At 32.5% G+C, this 17,385-nt stretch overlaps 1 protein-coding gene across 1 annotated transcript; it reads right to left on the reverse strand.

The window, feature by feature from the left end:
- Positions 1-350: 350 nt before the first annotated feature.
- Positions 351-14,692, reverse strand: LOC139512772 (uncharacterized). The gene is made up of 5 exons (XM_071300674.1): positions 14,340-14,692; positions 8,347-8,496; positions 2,753-2,911; positions 1,855-2,505; positions 351-716 (listed from the first exon to the last, which is right to left on the reverse strand). Exons 1-5 carry the CDS (start codon positions 14,608-14,610, stop codon positions 439-441), a joined length of 1,509 nt encoding a protein of 502 aa, XP_071156775.1. The 5' UTR covers positions 14,611-14,692; the 3' UTR covers positions 351-438.
- Between the last annotated feature and the right edge of the window lie 2,693 nt (positions 14,693-17,385).

Consider the following 17,385-nt stretch of genomic DNA (forward strand, 5'->3'; position numbering starts at 1 on the left):
TTTTATACTCATGAGTTACCTTTTTCATATTTTTTCTCTTTAAAATACCCATCTTCAACCAGTTTTGTAACGACATTAAGATTTGTTTCAATTTTTTTTATTTTGATTTGTATTCGGAACACTTATTTTTTTACCGTCATCGATTCGCTATGGTAAAAGCTGCAATCGCTGCTGCAGATTGAACATATTGGATGTAGTAGTGTGCTGGTAGATAATTTGAAACGCGAAACTTGCATATTGATAATGTAAAATCTATAATTAAAAAAAATGACACTTTAAAAGTTTGGTCGTCGTTTCAAAAGTGAGGCATTTGCCTCATTTGCCTCCATTACGCTACGGCCCTGCTATGCATCATAACCGTATACAGACAAAATACCAAATTATCTTGCATTGTATTTTAAGCTTCGTGGACGGATAAAAAAGTGAAGAACCTCAATACTAGATCCTTTTGTAAGTAATAACATACTCTGGATAACACATATTTAGTTCATAAACAAGAAATTCTCGGAAATTCCAGTGTCCGTCCACAACAACAGAATCATAGAACCAGTTCCCGCCTTGATCATGTGATCTATCACTGCAGCGATCGTTTCTGCACGTTTTGCAAGGAGGACGCTGAAAAACCTCTTTAGAATTTAAAACAAACATTTCTCCTAGCAACATACGCAATAAAATCATTTTCTTCTCCGACTTTATATCCCTGGATTGTGGTGAATCTGACAAGAAAAGAAAATATTACAAATAACACACGTGTTTCTGTTAGCCAAAAAGGAATGAATCACAGAATATTTTGGACAAACGTTAGTTAGATATTAACCAAACAACATTTGTTAACCAAACCAGACGTTTGGAGTTCCTTATAAGGGTTCAGCGATGGGTTAACGCGTTTACAGTTTACATTTAAGGAAGTTCGCTACTCAGTTTCAAAATAACAAGCTTTTCATAACACTAGTATATATTGATACGGGTTAAATAAAGGAACCAAAAAAAGCAAAAATATATATATAGGTGCTTGTTTTTTAAGATATTAGCCATTGACATTTTGCGGGAAACTGTTCTTAATTGATTTTTCATCGCTTTATCATTGACAAGTTTATGTTCTAAAAAACTGTAAAAAAAAAAAGATTTTATAAGACTTTTACAGATGGCTTATAAATATACATATGAAAGTATTCATAAAAAGAAAAATGAGGGTCAATGGGCAAATTTTTTTACGGCATTTAAATGGAAAATCAGAGGATTCCGAAAATCTGACAAAAATCCCAAAACATCCTGTAAGATGATAGAATATTTGAAACAATGCTAATTTGTCAGAAGTCAAGATCCATGAATAGAAGAAGCATGAAAACGATTGACGATTGTTTTTGACATGGAGCAGACACGCACACATAACGGGATTAAACTACCAATTATTTGTTTTTGGTACTCAAAACACCTATAATATAGGTCAAGGGGAAATATGGATACATGGATGATATAACTACACTTCAGAAAATCTGTTCAATTGAACTTGCGAGTTTTGCTATTCTGTCTATGCTATATTACGTTGTTGGTTATTTTTTTTTTTTTTTTTTTTTTTTTATATATCTGTACGTTTTATATATTTTGATTTTCAAGAGATTTTGAATCGGAAATAGGATGTTCTAGAAACACTGTTTTATCTCCCTTTACAGTGAATTCTTCGTATAAGTTTTTAGGATGAATCTCCTTTATATTCAATTCAAAACATTTGATTAAATAAATGAAAATATTTTACATAAACCCTTAAATATGCAGGGAAACAAGCGTATTTGTGGTATCCACATGATAAACAAACCTTTAATAATATACTAGTAGACAATATATGTTTCTCACCTGCATACGAATCGCTCTTGGTACTACTTTCTGCAGCATACACAGCTGGACCAAACATCCCCCTTTTATTTAATCTGGCATCTAGGCCTTGAGTAACGATAGCATCAACTATTTCAACAGGTGTACCATGAAAGAGATAATATTCATTTACTGCGGGATACACGTCCCTTAAAAGTATGTCTTCGGTAGTTGTTATTATCGGCCCTTTTTGAGCCTTGCCTGTTTGTTCCAGCTTATTTAAGCCCACTCCTCTACCTACCTTCCGAAAAAGTTTTGCTCGATTTTCAGCATATTTTTCGAATAAAGGAGCATTTTCGACTCGTTCGACTTTGATGACCTGTAGCTTTTTATAGACTAGCGGATCTATACCTTTAGCATCTCTACCCACCCCAACTAGATCCTCCTTCCAAGTCCTTTGAACAAGTTTATTGATAGCAGTTTTTTCCAATGTTGACGCAGGTACCAGATGAAATAAGGAAGACGAATTTTGAGCTATCCATTCATCAATTCGTTTTGAATTGTCAAACTTTGTCCAGTACTTTGGAGTTTTTATTGGTCTTTTAGCCAGCCATAAATAGTGACTTGGAAGTGATGAGCTTGGTCTAGGTTCTTCCTTTTGGGAAATATAAACAACTTCCACTTTGTTTTCTCCTAAAATATATTCATTTGCTTAAGAACTATTTTGTTCATAAATATAATAGAAAATTCAAAAATATTTAAACTCAAATGGCATCAAATGCTAGCAGCAGAAATGACGGTTCCTAGATAGCCTAGGATACTAAAAATCAAGGCCTGTATTCAGTAACATTTTATTTTCAGTAACTTTGATTGCATGTTCAATAACAACGGCGGTAAAAGTTGAACATGGATAAAATATAAACTTTTGAAGTCATCTTACCTTGATAGCTCATTATTATGATAACCAAACCTCCACACAAGTACAGGAAAAATGCAATAGTTGCACATGCGAATGAACCAGAAAGTCTGTGATCTTTTAGCCAGTCTTCTTTGTGATATGTTCCGCCATATACACTGATACTAATCATTAGTAAAAATGCTGAAATTGTAAAGTATTACGGAGTCAAGACTCAATTTTTTGGACATGTTAATGTTTACATATGACGTTTATTTATTTTGCACTAATTCAGTGCTCCTGTTGTAATTTTTTCCCTCTTATAAGTTATAGTTTATGTGTTTCCCTGGGTTTTAGTTTTTAACCAGGATTTGTTTTCTCTCAATCGATTTATGACTTTTGAGCACCGGTATACTACTGTTGCCTTTATTTACACAAACTTATTGTTTCTTCCTACTTTAACTTGTGATCGCATGTATTGTTCTTTGCTTCTGTATTGTACTTTGGGCATGCCGAGATGAATGGAGTGGGTGTATGTAAAAAAAAAGTTACAAATAAGGCAATCTTCATACTGGGGATTTTATTTGTATGCAAGAGGTTAAGCGTCCCTGCTATGCATGACGTTTCTAGGGTCATCAGTATTTTATGTCAGATAACCCCGTTCACATCTATTTTCTAAGTATTACGATGTAAACGCATTTTTGACCACACCAGCTTAGTATTGATTTTTTTCCTATTCACGGCCGACACTCGGCTAACCGAGAGATTGGTCGGTTAATCTATATTGAGTATGCGGCTATATCGGCAGTGGGTCTGTTAATCGGGTTGGCTAAAGTCTGTTAATCAGGTGTTATCGAGAAAATCATTGAAAACTCAGAATGTTTCATTGTATAACCTTTTAAATATATGTATATCATAAAAAATATTTATGTCTGACAAAACTATAAAATGTACTGAATCCAGTGGTGTAATTATTATTTTTCTAGCTTCTATGTACGATCTATTAAATGAAAAGGCAAATTACTCATCAGTAAATTTATACACATTTTACACACACAAAATGTACACAAAATGACACTTGGGTTGAATTTACTTGCATGCACTATTTTGAACATCGAAAAAAGACAGGCATTATGAGTGTTAACCAAATTGATATCATTTTGTGAAAAATCTACACGAAAATCTGTATTTTGGTGACATAAATCAATCTTTATTAAAAACCTGGTCTGTTAATGGGTCGGATGTATAAAACCCGGTCTGTTAATTAGTCTGTTAAGAGTTATGAATGACAATAAAAGTATAATTTTATTACTTTATGGTGTGTTCATTTGGTAGGCTCAAGACGAGCGGCTAAAATATACGGAAACAACACTTGAGCATATACGGAAACAAAACATGAGCAATGGAATATAAAATATACGGAACAAAACACATGAACAATAACAATGTAGGCAATGGATATTGAGAATTGATAAAAATGGTTTCAAAAAGTGTTAAATTAAAGTAAAATTGATTTTATCCGAGAATGGTCGCATATATCATGTGGATTCTGTTTAATTGTCATGAATGACACCAATTTGTCATCTACATTGGTAACCAGTATATAAATCAGAGATTAACGTCGTAATGTAACTAAACATCAGTATATTGGGATGCCTAAATATAAAGAATAGAGAAAGAATAATGGGTAAGATAAATAAAATGTAGAGAAAAGTAACATAACCATTTAAAGAATACAGAAATAAACAACACCCCCCAATCCGTACCCTCATGGTATACACGAGAATCTGGATGGAGATACAGAATACAAAATAAAAGATAAGGACAGTAGAGAGTGATGCATTGCTAAAAAAGAGAAGAAAACAAATTGTTTAAGAATAAAGACATGAAACCCCCCTGGATGTTGAAACAGTAACGGATTGCGATGTACTCATATTGGTGACAAATGCTTGACGTTTACATGTGGACACCTGCAGTTCTCCTCTGCACATATGTAGAAAAGGAACTAAACGGAATAAAATGAATTAAATTTTAATACAACCAAATGTAGCTGCATTCGCTCCTTTCCATTTACTTCTTTAAAATGATTTGTAAACAACAGATGATTAAGTAATACAAGAAAAAAAAAACAATTGGATGATGCTGAGGAATTAGGATTAAGGTGGTACCGAACACTTTCACTAAAATCAATGTGGTTCGTTTAATTTGGATAAAATTTTGACAAAGTATTTAATTTGAACCTTTAACAGAAATATAAAAATTTCAAAAAATTTGAACCAACCGTTTTGTCAGAAAAATTAACTGGTTATATAGCAGTTTGACAAACACCAATTTTGATCTTCGAGAAGCTTATTATTCCCTTTACAACACAACGTAATTAAAACGTATCACTGACTTTACAGAGTTATCTCCCTGTAGTGTTGGGTACCACCTAAACGTCCAGTGACAAATGTCATGTGCATATGAAAACGACAACACGTTATATATGTACCATGTGTTGAATTAGAAAGACACGTTCAATCGGATTTGAGAACATGCTACTTTGAGCAGACATAAAAATTACGGCTGATTGAAATCGTTAATAATAAATTTTTGCATATTCCAGCGACCAACCCAGATCACGCTATATTGAAGTGACACACTCTTGAGTAAAATGCAAAGAAAGTCAAAATAAAAATGCTTTTACTGGAAGGATAGTGTTGCATCGTATTATTATTTTTTGTCGAGCCTTCGACTTTAGTCGAAAAAGCGAGACTAAGCGATCCTACATTCCGTCGTCGTCGGTGTCGTCGTCGTCGGCGGCGTCCACAAATATTCACTATGTGGTTAAAGTTTTTGAAATTTTAATAACTTTCTTGAACTATACTGGATTTCTAACAACCTTGGACAGAAGCTTGTTTATGATCATATTAAGATAGTATCCAGAAGTAAATTTTGTAAAAATGAAATTCCATTTTTTCCGTATTTTACTTATAAATCATGGACTTAGTTTGTTCTGCGGGGAAACATTACATTCACTCTGTGGTTAAAGTTTTTAAAGTTTTAATAACTTTCTTAAACTATCCTTAGTTTGTACCAAACATGGACAGAAGTTTGTTTATGATCATAAGATAGAATCGAGAAGTAAATTCTGTAATTAAGAAAATCCATTTTTTTCCGTATTTTACTTTTGAATGGACTTGGTTTTTCTGCGGGGAAACATTACATTCACTCTGGTTAAAGTTTTTAAAAATTTAATATCTTTCTTAAACTATCCTGGGTTTGTACAAAACTTGGACAGAATCTTATTTATGATCATAAAATAGTATCCAGAAGTAAATATTGTAAAAAGATAACTCCATTTATTCTGTATTTTACTTTTAAATGGACTTAGATTTTCTTCCAGTTCACATTACATACAGTCTGCAGTTAAAGTTTTCAAAACATTTATTAGATTCATTCACTATCCTAAATTTTTACTAAACTTGGACAGAAGCTTCTTACAATCATAAGATAGTATCAAGAGGAATATTTTTATTGATTTTTTTTCCTCATTTTTGTTGAGCCTGCGATTTACAGCAAAAGTAGGCGAGACACTGGGTTCCGCGGAACCCTTACAATATTTTTTTTTACTCAAGAACATCTCATTTTTAATATTTTCAATGGGAAAATATAAAGGTAGCACAACTATTTTCGTGGCTAAATAACTCTTAACTGACACAATTTCAATTGTCCAACCCATTAACAGACTTTATTCACATAATTTTCACTAAAACGTGGTATTACTCACGTTATATTACAATTATGAAATATTTACTAATGTCAATTTATATTTAAGAACCAAAGTAGTATTTTGTGTCTTTTAAATGATATCTAAATTTGTGTGTTTCGCCTTTTATTAAAAAATTGCTATGCGTGTAATCATAAATACTACATACTTGCGCGACGCCTTTTACTTTTACTGAAAACTGCGCAGACTATGAAATGTTTTTAAAGGTGGAAAATGTTCTTTGATAGATATCATTTTGTCAGACACTTTTCTTTTTTTGATTTAATTCTTATAATATGCCAAAAATATGTATATTTGATCGAGTTTAACATTAAATTGTGCGTTTTACTCTTAACAGACGTATAGCCAACCCGATTAACAGACCCACTGCCGATATAGCCGCATACTCAATATAGATTAACCGACCAATCTCTCGGTTAGCCGAGTGTCGGCCGTGCTATTGTACAATACATATAATTATTAGAACTTTTGGACGACAAAGTGGAGAAAATGCAAGACAGCTTTTCGTCGCCCTAACGCTAATACAAATACTAAGTATAAAGGAGTAGGTCCAGTAAGAACCCTTTTTGGCACATAAATATGGGCTGTTTTTGACAATACAATTCACATATGTAGGGTACTAGAAGCAGCATTAAGTCATGCCTAACTACTGAATCTTCCAAATTTAGCGTTTTAGTTAAATAAGTGGCCGCATTTGTGTTCATTCTTAATATTGAAATGTAAGTTGTATTTGATGATAATACATAACATATATCAAGGTTGAGGATGAACACGAATCCGGCCACTTTCATGTTTGACAAAAAGCATCTGAAAAGGGTAATTTTTTGGCATATTTTATAGGTTTTTTTGTCTCGCCTTGACGGAGTCAAAAAGGGAGACATAGGTATGCTGTTTCCGGCGTCGGCGGCGGCGGCGATTGCGTCAACAATATATTAGTTTGTGATTAAGTCTAGTTTATGGTGAACCGCAAGTGGTAGGTTAATCATATTTGGTATGCAGTTGTATAAGTATTGGCATATCTCATTTCCATGGAGATAATTTGGCTCTGCCCCCTTAGTCATGGTCTGTTGACTTTGAACATTTTTCTAAGTTATCATGTATTAGTTTGTGATTAGGTCAGTTGAAGGGTTACCATTAGTGGTAGGCCAATGCTAATTAGTATTCAGTTGTATAAGTATTGGCACATCTCATTTCGATGGAAGATATTTGGCCTCGACCCTCAGTCACAGTCTAATGACTTTGAAACTTATCTTAGTTTACATGTATTAGTTTGTGATTAGATCGGTTTAAGATGAACTTCTAATGGTAAGTGAATGATATTTGGCATGCAAATTTATTTGCATTTGCAAGTATCGTTTCCATGGAGATTGTATATCCCCCCTCTTCATGGTTCATTGACTTTGAAACTTTTACATAGTTTACAAGTTAATGTTTGTATTTAGGTTTGGGAACGACTTATCATAAGTCAATGGTATTTGGTATGCAGTTGTATTAGCATTGGCACATCTCATTTACATGGAAATTGTTTAGCCATGTAACTCAGTCATGGTTCATTGACTTTGGATATTTGCATGAAATGTGTAAGATGTTAAAATATTGCTATTTTGATTTCAACATTTGCATAATCAAAATTACAAAAAGGCGAGACATATATCTGTGATAACAGTTTATTTAAATATATTTTCATTATCATTGGTGGAATTAAATTGTGCACATATGAAAATCGTCATTTGCAGATTTTATACCACCGTTTAAGATTTTAGAATTTTCTAAAATGATCATACATACAAAGGGAAGTGGTAAAGGTAAAAACTAGGTTATAAAACAAGCAAATAGATTCTGTAAAACTTTCTACTGCACGTTTACTCACCTGTGATCAAATACGACATCCACACTAGTTTGTTAATTTTAATGTTGTCTTTGTATTTCGAAACACACATTGTCGCTATGACAGCGACTGCGCATCCTATGGCTGCAAACATTGACATTATTTGGAAGGCACTTGTAGTTTTAATCCATCCTTTATTAAAAGACAAAAGTTTTAGTTCAGACATTGTCTTACGCCATTTCCAATTCGTTTTATTTTATCGACTAGGCTGTGAAATAAAATACACAAAGATCTAACATAAATGTAGGACTCTTTGCAAAAATATTTCTTATATTACCGGTAGTATATTCGTATCTTTATAAAACAATTTCATATTCAGTCTAGTTTTAAAGTTAGAAAATCAACTGTTTTGATGGTAATTGACGTTGATGGTGTCTTATGTTTTACTTACACAACATGCATTTAGTTTAATCAGTATTTATTAATGAAAAATGTCAGGATAAATATTACAATGTTACATAAAGTTCAAATATAGGATTCGGAAAAAAGTTTGGAAAAACTTTTATAAATCCGTCTCCCTAAAAAAAAGAAACATCTATTTAACAAACAATATTACGTGCCAACAGTATATTCAGTTTATGGTAGCATATGATAAAATGAATAAATACACACACACAAACACACGCAAAAAAAATACAACAAATAAAATAAATGAAAAAAAAATATAAAAATGTGGAAAAAAAGGAAAAAAAAACCAAAAAAAACACGAAAACAGTCAACTCTTATTTACTTTTCTAGACAGTCACTGGAACCAACACACAAGTCCGACTATAGTCAATTACGCCGGGCAATAGCTCGATTTCACATCATATTAAAAAAAAGTCTATATATATAATATATATGTTGTGTACAAGCTATCATGCATTTGCAATACTGATATTGTACGACATACTATCACCTGAGCTTATAAAGTTTATTAAAGGGGATTAATATGAAATAAACACGAAAGGTGTTATCATTATTTCTAAAAAAATGTTAATTCCCGAAATGTACATAAATTTTTTTGCAACAACCATAAAATGACAGCAATTGATATTATTACAGTAATCAACTTCAACGTATCAATAATCCAGTTCTTACAATGAAAAGCTTGTGTCTATGCTCTTTTCCTATTTCTGGAAATTAAATACATTTGTATGTTCAAACTTACAAAATAACATATACTTTTCAAACTTTTATGTCACCTGGAACGACAAGGTATAAACCGCTACTTTATGATATACGTTATAAAACCATATACACGGGTGTCATTCGGTTTATCGAGAGAAATGATCGTGAAAGAATATCTAACGGCGGTCAAGTATTGAGAGACGATCGTGAAAGCTCTGGTAACGGATCGTGAAAGACATTTAATGTAAATTCTAGTTCAGAATCTTTGAAAAATTGCTTAATTTTCCAAACGCGGAACAAATCCAAACAAAAAACTATGTCTGTCAAAATGGTTTAACTTCCTCAACATAACTGTGAAATAAGATAAAGAAAATATCCAGTACTTTATGAAAAAACACAAAAGGCGCAATGTATGTCTATGAAATTAATTACAAATAACACGCTTTTTGTACCAATAATGGTCATATTTCAGTTTATCATGATATATTTGAAACTTAATCTTTGGTGTATCTGATAGTATAGTAAAATTAAAGTATGTTCTTCCCTTAAAAGCATTAATTTGTTTATGAAAAGCTTGAATTTGTTAAATTTCCATCAAACTTGATCGTGAAAGATCAGGCAACGCATTATTTTGATCGTGAAAGATAATGCGTGACCAGGGTTAATACTAGTAGTCAGAAATCAGTATTTCTTTTATCATTTGATAAACCTGTAACTGGTTGAAGCCTGTATCTATTTTGATAAGGATGATCATTAAAGCTATTATTTTTTCTATTCAACACTTTACATCGAAAGTTAAAAAAAACCAAATACGTGTCTAAATAAGTGTGAAAGATTAAGCTCTGAGAATCGGTCAAGTGCAATATAGGCAGACTAGACCGACACTATTTAGCCAATAATATGGATATGCAACGTTTAAACCAAAATGATATCCATCAAACAAAAAATTACAGCAAAACAGCATCTTTCATGAGTAATTTGAGATTGAACGATAACCAACATTTTGTGCAACAGTACTTTCTTTAGTTCTTGATATACAACGCAGATGTGGATTGCTTTAACTATATACTACAGACTATAGAATACCAGCGCGCAAATCCTGTAATGTCTCGTCTGCTTTACCTATCGTAGTATATTTGTTGAACGTCTATAAATTATATCAAGGGTTTTACTAGAAGTGTCAAATGCGCTTAAGATTGTCAATGGTTCATAAAAAGAGTGCAAGGTCAGATGAACCATGCCATACAGATCTCTACAAATATCCCGTACACCAAATAAATGTGTTCCAATCCTTACAGTGCCTTAGAAACTGACAAATGTAAAAGTTATGCTTGGACAATAAATTCGGAACATAAGGTCAAAAGTATATGAACCCTGACCGACAGCCAGACATAGACATCTTACTATCATTCAATATATCAAATACAATTGACGTCACCATGGTCATAATATATGAAACATGCAGACAAACATGTACATGAAATACCTTGGCGCTATAGCATACAGGTATATATCCAAAAGGCTACACAACATAAAACGAACATTGCCGAATGATGCATGATAATGAGTTCTATGTTATTTGAAAACTTGATGAAGTCTAAAATGTACAACTTACAATCATAACAACAGACAGTTATCCGAAAGCTTAACGAATCCGCAGTGACGGACTTGACTACAAAACTGAATCTTCAGGTAGCAATACACAGTTAGGAAAAACACTTAAGATTGACACTCATAATTTTTAAACACCCTCTTTCCCCTCCTGTCTAACAAATAAAGCTTTCTATGTGTGTTATACATGTATATCTATCTATACTATTAAACGAGAAGACCTCATTTTGTCTGTCGCTTCTCTTCTTTCCACAATAAATTTATCAACACGCCTCTGTGTCCTACAGGTACAGTGAATAGTCGCATTTGTATGATTATTTAGATTGAGTTATTTTGGGAGAAAATCGAGAAAAAAGGCGTCCGGATATTCTCCCGTCATTGGACGAAATTTTAAGTCAGATTAGAATTTGCGTTTTTCTGTATACTTTGAACATACACATATACTACGAGTATTGTATCTGCTATCATTTTCAAGTTTACTATCCACGGCGGTCACAGAGTTTATTAAATAGAGGGTCTGTATACTATATCAATGACCACCATGGATCGATTAGTAAACTTAGAATTGAAAGTAATTACACTTTATTTATACAATAATGAATGTTCATAATATACAGATAAGCGCCAAAATTATTCATGTGAACTTTTGATACCTTTTCTGAAATTCTCCAGTCATTAAATCTTTTATAAAATTCATTGATTACAAAAAAAGAAGATGTGATATGTTTGCCATGTTGAGACAACTCTCCACAAGAGACCCGACACAGAAATTAACAACTATAGGTCAACGTACGGCCTTCAACAACGAGCAAAGCCAATACCGCATACACAGCTTTAAAAGGCCCCGAAATGACGATGTAAAAACAATTCAAACGAAAAAACTAGCGGCCTTATTTATGTACAAAAAATGCCGGAACGAAAAACAAATATATAACACATAAACAAACGACAACCACTGAATTACAGGCTCCTTACTTAAATGTTCATAACATACTAAAGGTATGTTCTTATTGAAATTGATAGAAAACTAAAAATTAGGGACTTTGGAAATAAAGGAGGAGGGATAAAAAAAAAAAAACATTTTCCTGTCCCCAATAACCTATGACTTATGATACTTTTGCTGAAATTCTCCAGTCATTCAATATTTTACAAAATTCTTCCAACAACACTTTACATACTTTAAACTACGCTCTGAATGCCCGCGATTTCGCGGGTGTGTTCTAGTATTTATAAAAAGAAAATCTTCCATAGATTTGATTTCTAAGGGTCATAATGGTGAAATATAACTTAAGCCCTGTTGGGTATAACCATGGCAACAATCTGCATTTCTTAGATACAAAATATAGCAAAAAAGGGGGTTGAACATCTCACAAAAGTCTCCAAAATTTGGTTTTAAGGAAAATTTCAATCAATTACAGTGATACCTTTCCTGAATCAATAGGTTTATATCTATCAAGTGGTCATATGCATTTCTGTTCGTTTTTCCATGAAATTGAATTTGAAATGCTTAAACCTATTGAGGATGTTGACCTATCTAGCTTTTCTCAATACCAATAACACATATTAATTATTATATAGTTGAAGAAAATTTTGAACGTCTTCGTAGCATCAGATCCTTCACGATCCTTTTCACGATCTTCAAAAATGCGGTACGTGATCTTTCACGATCCAAAAAATCAATTTTTGTGTAACTAGTTCTTTATTTACCAATTTTCAGATTATGTTTATACAAAATAACTATGAGAACCGTTTGATTAATTCAAATAGAATGCCCTTATTTGGATAAAAGTAGTTTTTCTAGTCGAATTTGTGAAAAAATCATGTTTGTTTACATTTTTTATGTCATTGAAATGTCGAGAAGCAATCTGCCTTTTGTTGTTTTATAATAACTATGTACTTTTAACACTGGATATTCTCACATACTGATCATAATGTTGAACCATTTTGACAGACAATTTTATTTTGTCGTAAATTTGTTTGTGTAATTAATTAAATTAGAATATTTATTGACCTTTCATATGTCTTCTCGATTAAATGTCTTTCACGATCCGTTACCAGAACTTCCACGATCGTCTCTCAATACTTGACCGCCGTTAGATATTCTTTCACGATCATTTCTCTCGATAAACCGAATGACACCCGTGATATATATATACAGCGTTATCGGACTATCCTGGATAAATTGAAGGCATTTAACAAACTTTATGATCAAAACCAGAAGGTAGATATATATATAATATATATATAGGTAGCAGGAAGTTTACCAACGTCAGATCAGGTACAAAATTTGAGTTATTAATTAATTTCTTGAGGACGGCTTGAAACTTGTATATCTTTCATCGATCAAACGATTTCCAAGTAAGATAAAAAAAAAAAAAAAAAAAAAAGAATTTGCCATAAACAGGAACACAAAAACATATATTTTCAAATTAATGATTATATTTAAGACTGGAATAAGTGCAAAGCACAAAATAGATTATGTCCGAAAAAGAAGGTACATGATATTTTCTTTTACGATATATATAAGAGTTTGACGCAATTAGCCGGTTGTGTTTGTACGATCGATGCAACCACATGGATATCGAGTAAACTAAAGAATTCGAAACTTTCTCTCTATAAAAAAACTAATAGCAACTTCCCCCAAATGAAACAAAAAATAGTCTTTCCGTTTTAAATTTTACTAAGAGGTCAGTATTTCTGTGATTTTACTTTTTGTCCATTGGAAGGCAGACATATCGTTCTGTTTTCCCAATGTATTTAATGAAAGTAATCGATGCAATATTCTCCATCCTTTAAAAAATAAATAAAAGCATCGATATCTCTCTTAGTATATGAGAATACGGGTGTATGTATCTTTGAATTTACGAAATGCGAAGAATATTGCACTTCAGTTTATGTATATATTTTATTCCAGGTGTTTATTAATGGCGACGCACTAATAAACTATCTATCTATAATATATCTACCTTTCCTCGTCAGTAGAATCTAGAGTTTTAAAAACACAGTACATGATAACACAGTACATGATAATTATATTAGGCATGAAGATGGAAAAAGTATTCACAAATGGCGAAGGACTTAATACCATTTGCTATAAACGTTTTTCTCACTAGTAGATTGATATTAAATCTTTGAATTACTAAAGTAACATAAATCGAATTAAAAATAAATGATTTGCAGACTGAAAATAATATCTTAATTGTTATCCGACCAGTCATTCCTACGGAAAATAATGTACAAGCATATTTTATTACCTGGTGTGTCTTTTCCAAGGAAATTGATGATACTTTCACAGCATTCGAAGGAGCCTTGGTAAGAGGTCAGCATTGAGCAGTGATCCCAAAGTCCTAGTCGTGATGAATCTGATTCCGACCATGACGAACTTACTATACCAAGGACTATGAAAAAAAATCCTACTGGTATTATAAAAATTGTTAGACGAACATTCAATGAAAACTCAAAAAAGTTATCAGTTCCTTTAATGAGAGCGTCTGACCAGGACATCGAATTTTCAACAGTTGCCATGTCATGAACGAATAACAATCAGTACACAAGGAACTAAATTTCTTTATCGCCTACATTTCATTTACAAAATTCAACCCCTATTACCTGTAATAAAACGACTAGATATATCAATTCTTTTTAAATTGAATGTTGACTAATTTATAAACTTATATATGCATACGGAATGTTCATGCGAATCATTGATGAAAAACTCAGAGCAAATATGACGACAGTCAATCACTAAATTTACGTTAACATACTTTTAAAACAATCATGTAATGAAGATAATCTTTCAAAATAGTTCTGATCTAGCCTAATAAGACAAATAAAACAAAAATAAACAAATCATAAAGAAATCAAGTTCAAAAGTAAATAAACAAAAAAAAATAAAAACAACACGTTTAATAATTTCTTGCATCCAAAGCGCTTTTCCGGATTTACCTTCACCAGGAACGCTCAAAGCCAAACATTTGAAATCCGAAGATGTACAAGTACCGAAACCATTAATGAGCTATATGTCAAAAATACCTTAAATAGATATCCAAATTCATCTTAAGCCAACTTTGCCTGAGGGAGTTAAAACCTTAGTTTCTAAATAATTTATAAATTTATAAACGGACAATTTTAGTAAAGTTTGTTAAATCATGTCAGTACCGAAATACTAACTACTGGGCTGATGATACCCTCGGGGACTGATGTTCTACCAGCAGAGGTATCAACCCAGTGAAGTAAAAGATTGAAAACAACACGCTTTGATAATTTCTTGCGTCCGAAAAGCTTTTCTGTAACTATAAATGTGCTATGTCCACAAATTAAAGCTTTAACATTACTTTTTAGGGGGATAGTGTCATCAAGACACAAATCTCATTTAAAAATCGCTTGTAAAAAATAATTAAATATCCCAACATATTCGGTGAAGATGATCCAAATTTCACTATTAGGTTCACGAAGAGTTAAAATTGGCCCCCAAGTTTTAATTTGTTTTTTAAATCGGGCCAATTAATTACAAATTTCAAATAGAAATACTTGTGATAATTCTGTTAAGACTAAAACAATACTTTTTTGGCACTTTCCTTTAAAACTTTTGAAGCTACGACCCCCTAAATATACATCATTACGTTTGTCCAAAATCTTAATTGTTTGTTGCATAATTTATCTTGGCCGCCATCCACTAACCATCGGCATACACTGATCAAAAGAAGAACAGAATATAATAAACCTCCCATCCCCCAAAAAGTATTTCTGTTACACGAAGTGCAGATTGTAAATTAAGTTAGAATGAGTAATAGGTTTTCAACTCATCAAATAAACTGAATATTTTTTTAATATTTGATCTATACTAAAAATAAGAGCGATAATTGTCTTATTTGTTTTCACTTTTCAGTTATAGCTCGACGAACCAAAAATGTATACGGAAATAAAACTAGGGGCTCTCAAGAGCCTGTGTCGCTCGCCTGTATTTACCAATGCGTTGAAAATCATGTAAAATAGGGTTAAAGTCATGATTAATAGTAATAGATATTAGATATTTTCAGATATAATGATATCTAAAATAGAAAAAAAAAACTGCAAAATTTCCGTAAAATTGCTTACTGAGGGGCAGCAACCCAACAAGGGGTTTTCGTATTCGTCTGAAATTTCAGGAAAAATTTATCATAAAGGGCAAAAAATCCTGACAATTTTGTTCATCTTGACTTATTTGTAGATGTAACTTTGCTGTATTGCTGTTAACAGTTTATCTCTATCTATAAATATATTCAAGACAATAACCAAAACGGCAAAATTTCCTGAAAATAACCAATTCAGGGGCAGCAATCTAACAACGGGTTGTCTGATTCTTCTAAAAATTGAAGGGCGGATACCTCATTTTTTCATGTCAGATTTGCCCTTAATGCTTAAGTTTCAGAGATATAAGCCAAAAACTGAGTTTTTCTATTTTTAGCTATGTCGGCCATGTTGGTTTGCCGGCGAGGTCATCGGACACATTCTGTAAACTAGATACCCTGGCGATGACTGTGGACAAGTTTTACTTCGGCAAAGTATTTCCAGAGAATTTTATTTTGTAAAAGTTAACCAACGACGACGACAACGGGCGACGGACGCTAAGTGATGAGAAAAGCTCACTTGACCTTTCAAGTCAGGTGAGCTAAAAATCTATGACATAGCGCATTTACTGTTCCTTATTGCAACTGTTTCATTAAATAAATTAGAAATTATCATGAAACTAGGCACTGTTGAACTTGGATCGATTTGGCTATTTGTTGTATATACCGGTAACGTGTAACCAGGCATTTATTTCAAACGAACGTTCCAGTTGATACTTGGATTCTAGTTGTCCACAAACAATACGGCAATACTAAAATATTTTCTATGCTATGCACAATGAAATATAATATATACACCTCTAGATCTTTGTCGATATATAATTACAGTGAGCAATGGAACAGACGGTCACTTCCAAACAATGTTTGCTGGCACAGCTTGTCCTCCGAATGGAACTGCCTGTCGAACAGACAATGCAGATTGTAGCAGTCTGTCCTCCGAGTTGGACTGTCTGCCCTGCCAACTTTCTATGTTAGACCTTCCCGATAGGTTGTTTCAGTCTTTACAGTTCTTGTTTACAACAACGGCTTTGTTTGAACTCTACACGAAACTTACACCACTTTCCTTTTCTTACACCTTGAACAGAGCGCAATACTATCCTTCTTATTGACTTTATTTTCCCTTTTTCTCTAGTTTGTCAACTGGTAATACTTTATGATAGAAAAAAACACCCTACAAAACAATACAAAACAA

This window comes from Mytilus edulis, chromosome 2, assembly GCF_963676685.1.
Source record: "Mytilus edulis chromosome 2, xbMytEdul2.2, whole genome shotgun sequence".
In the NCBI taxonomy this organism is placed as follows: Eukaryota; Metazoa; Mollusca; class Bivalvia; order Mytilida; family Mytilidae; genus Mytilus; species Mytilus edulis.

Bases quoted from the DNA above. Each gene is read 5' to 3' on its own strand.
- LOC139512772 (XM_071300674.1), bottom strand. From the start codon at position 14,610: ATGGCAACTGTTGAAAATTCGATGTCCTGGTCAGACGCTCTCATTAAA. The intron at 2,506-2,752 runs GTAAGATGACTT...AATATATTTTAG, and splicing joins CATAATAATGAGCTATCAAG to GAGAAAACAAAGTGGAAGTT. The intron at 717-1,854 runs GTGAGAAACATA...TTTTCTTGTCAG, and splicing joins CAAGAGCGATTCGTATGCAG to ATTCACCACAATCCAGGGAT.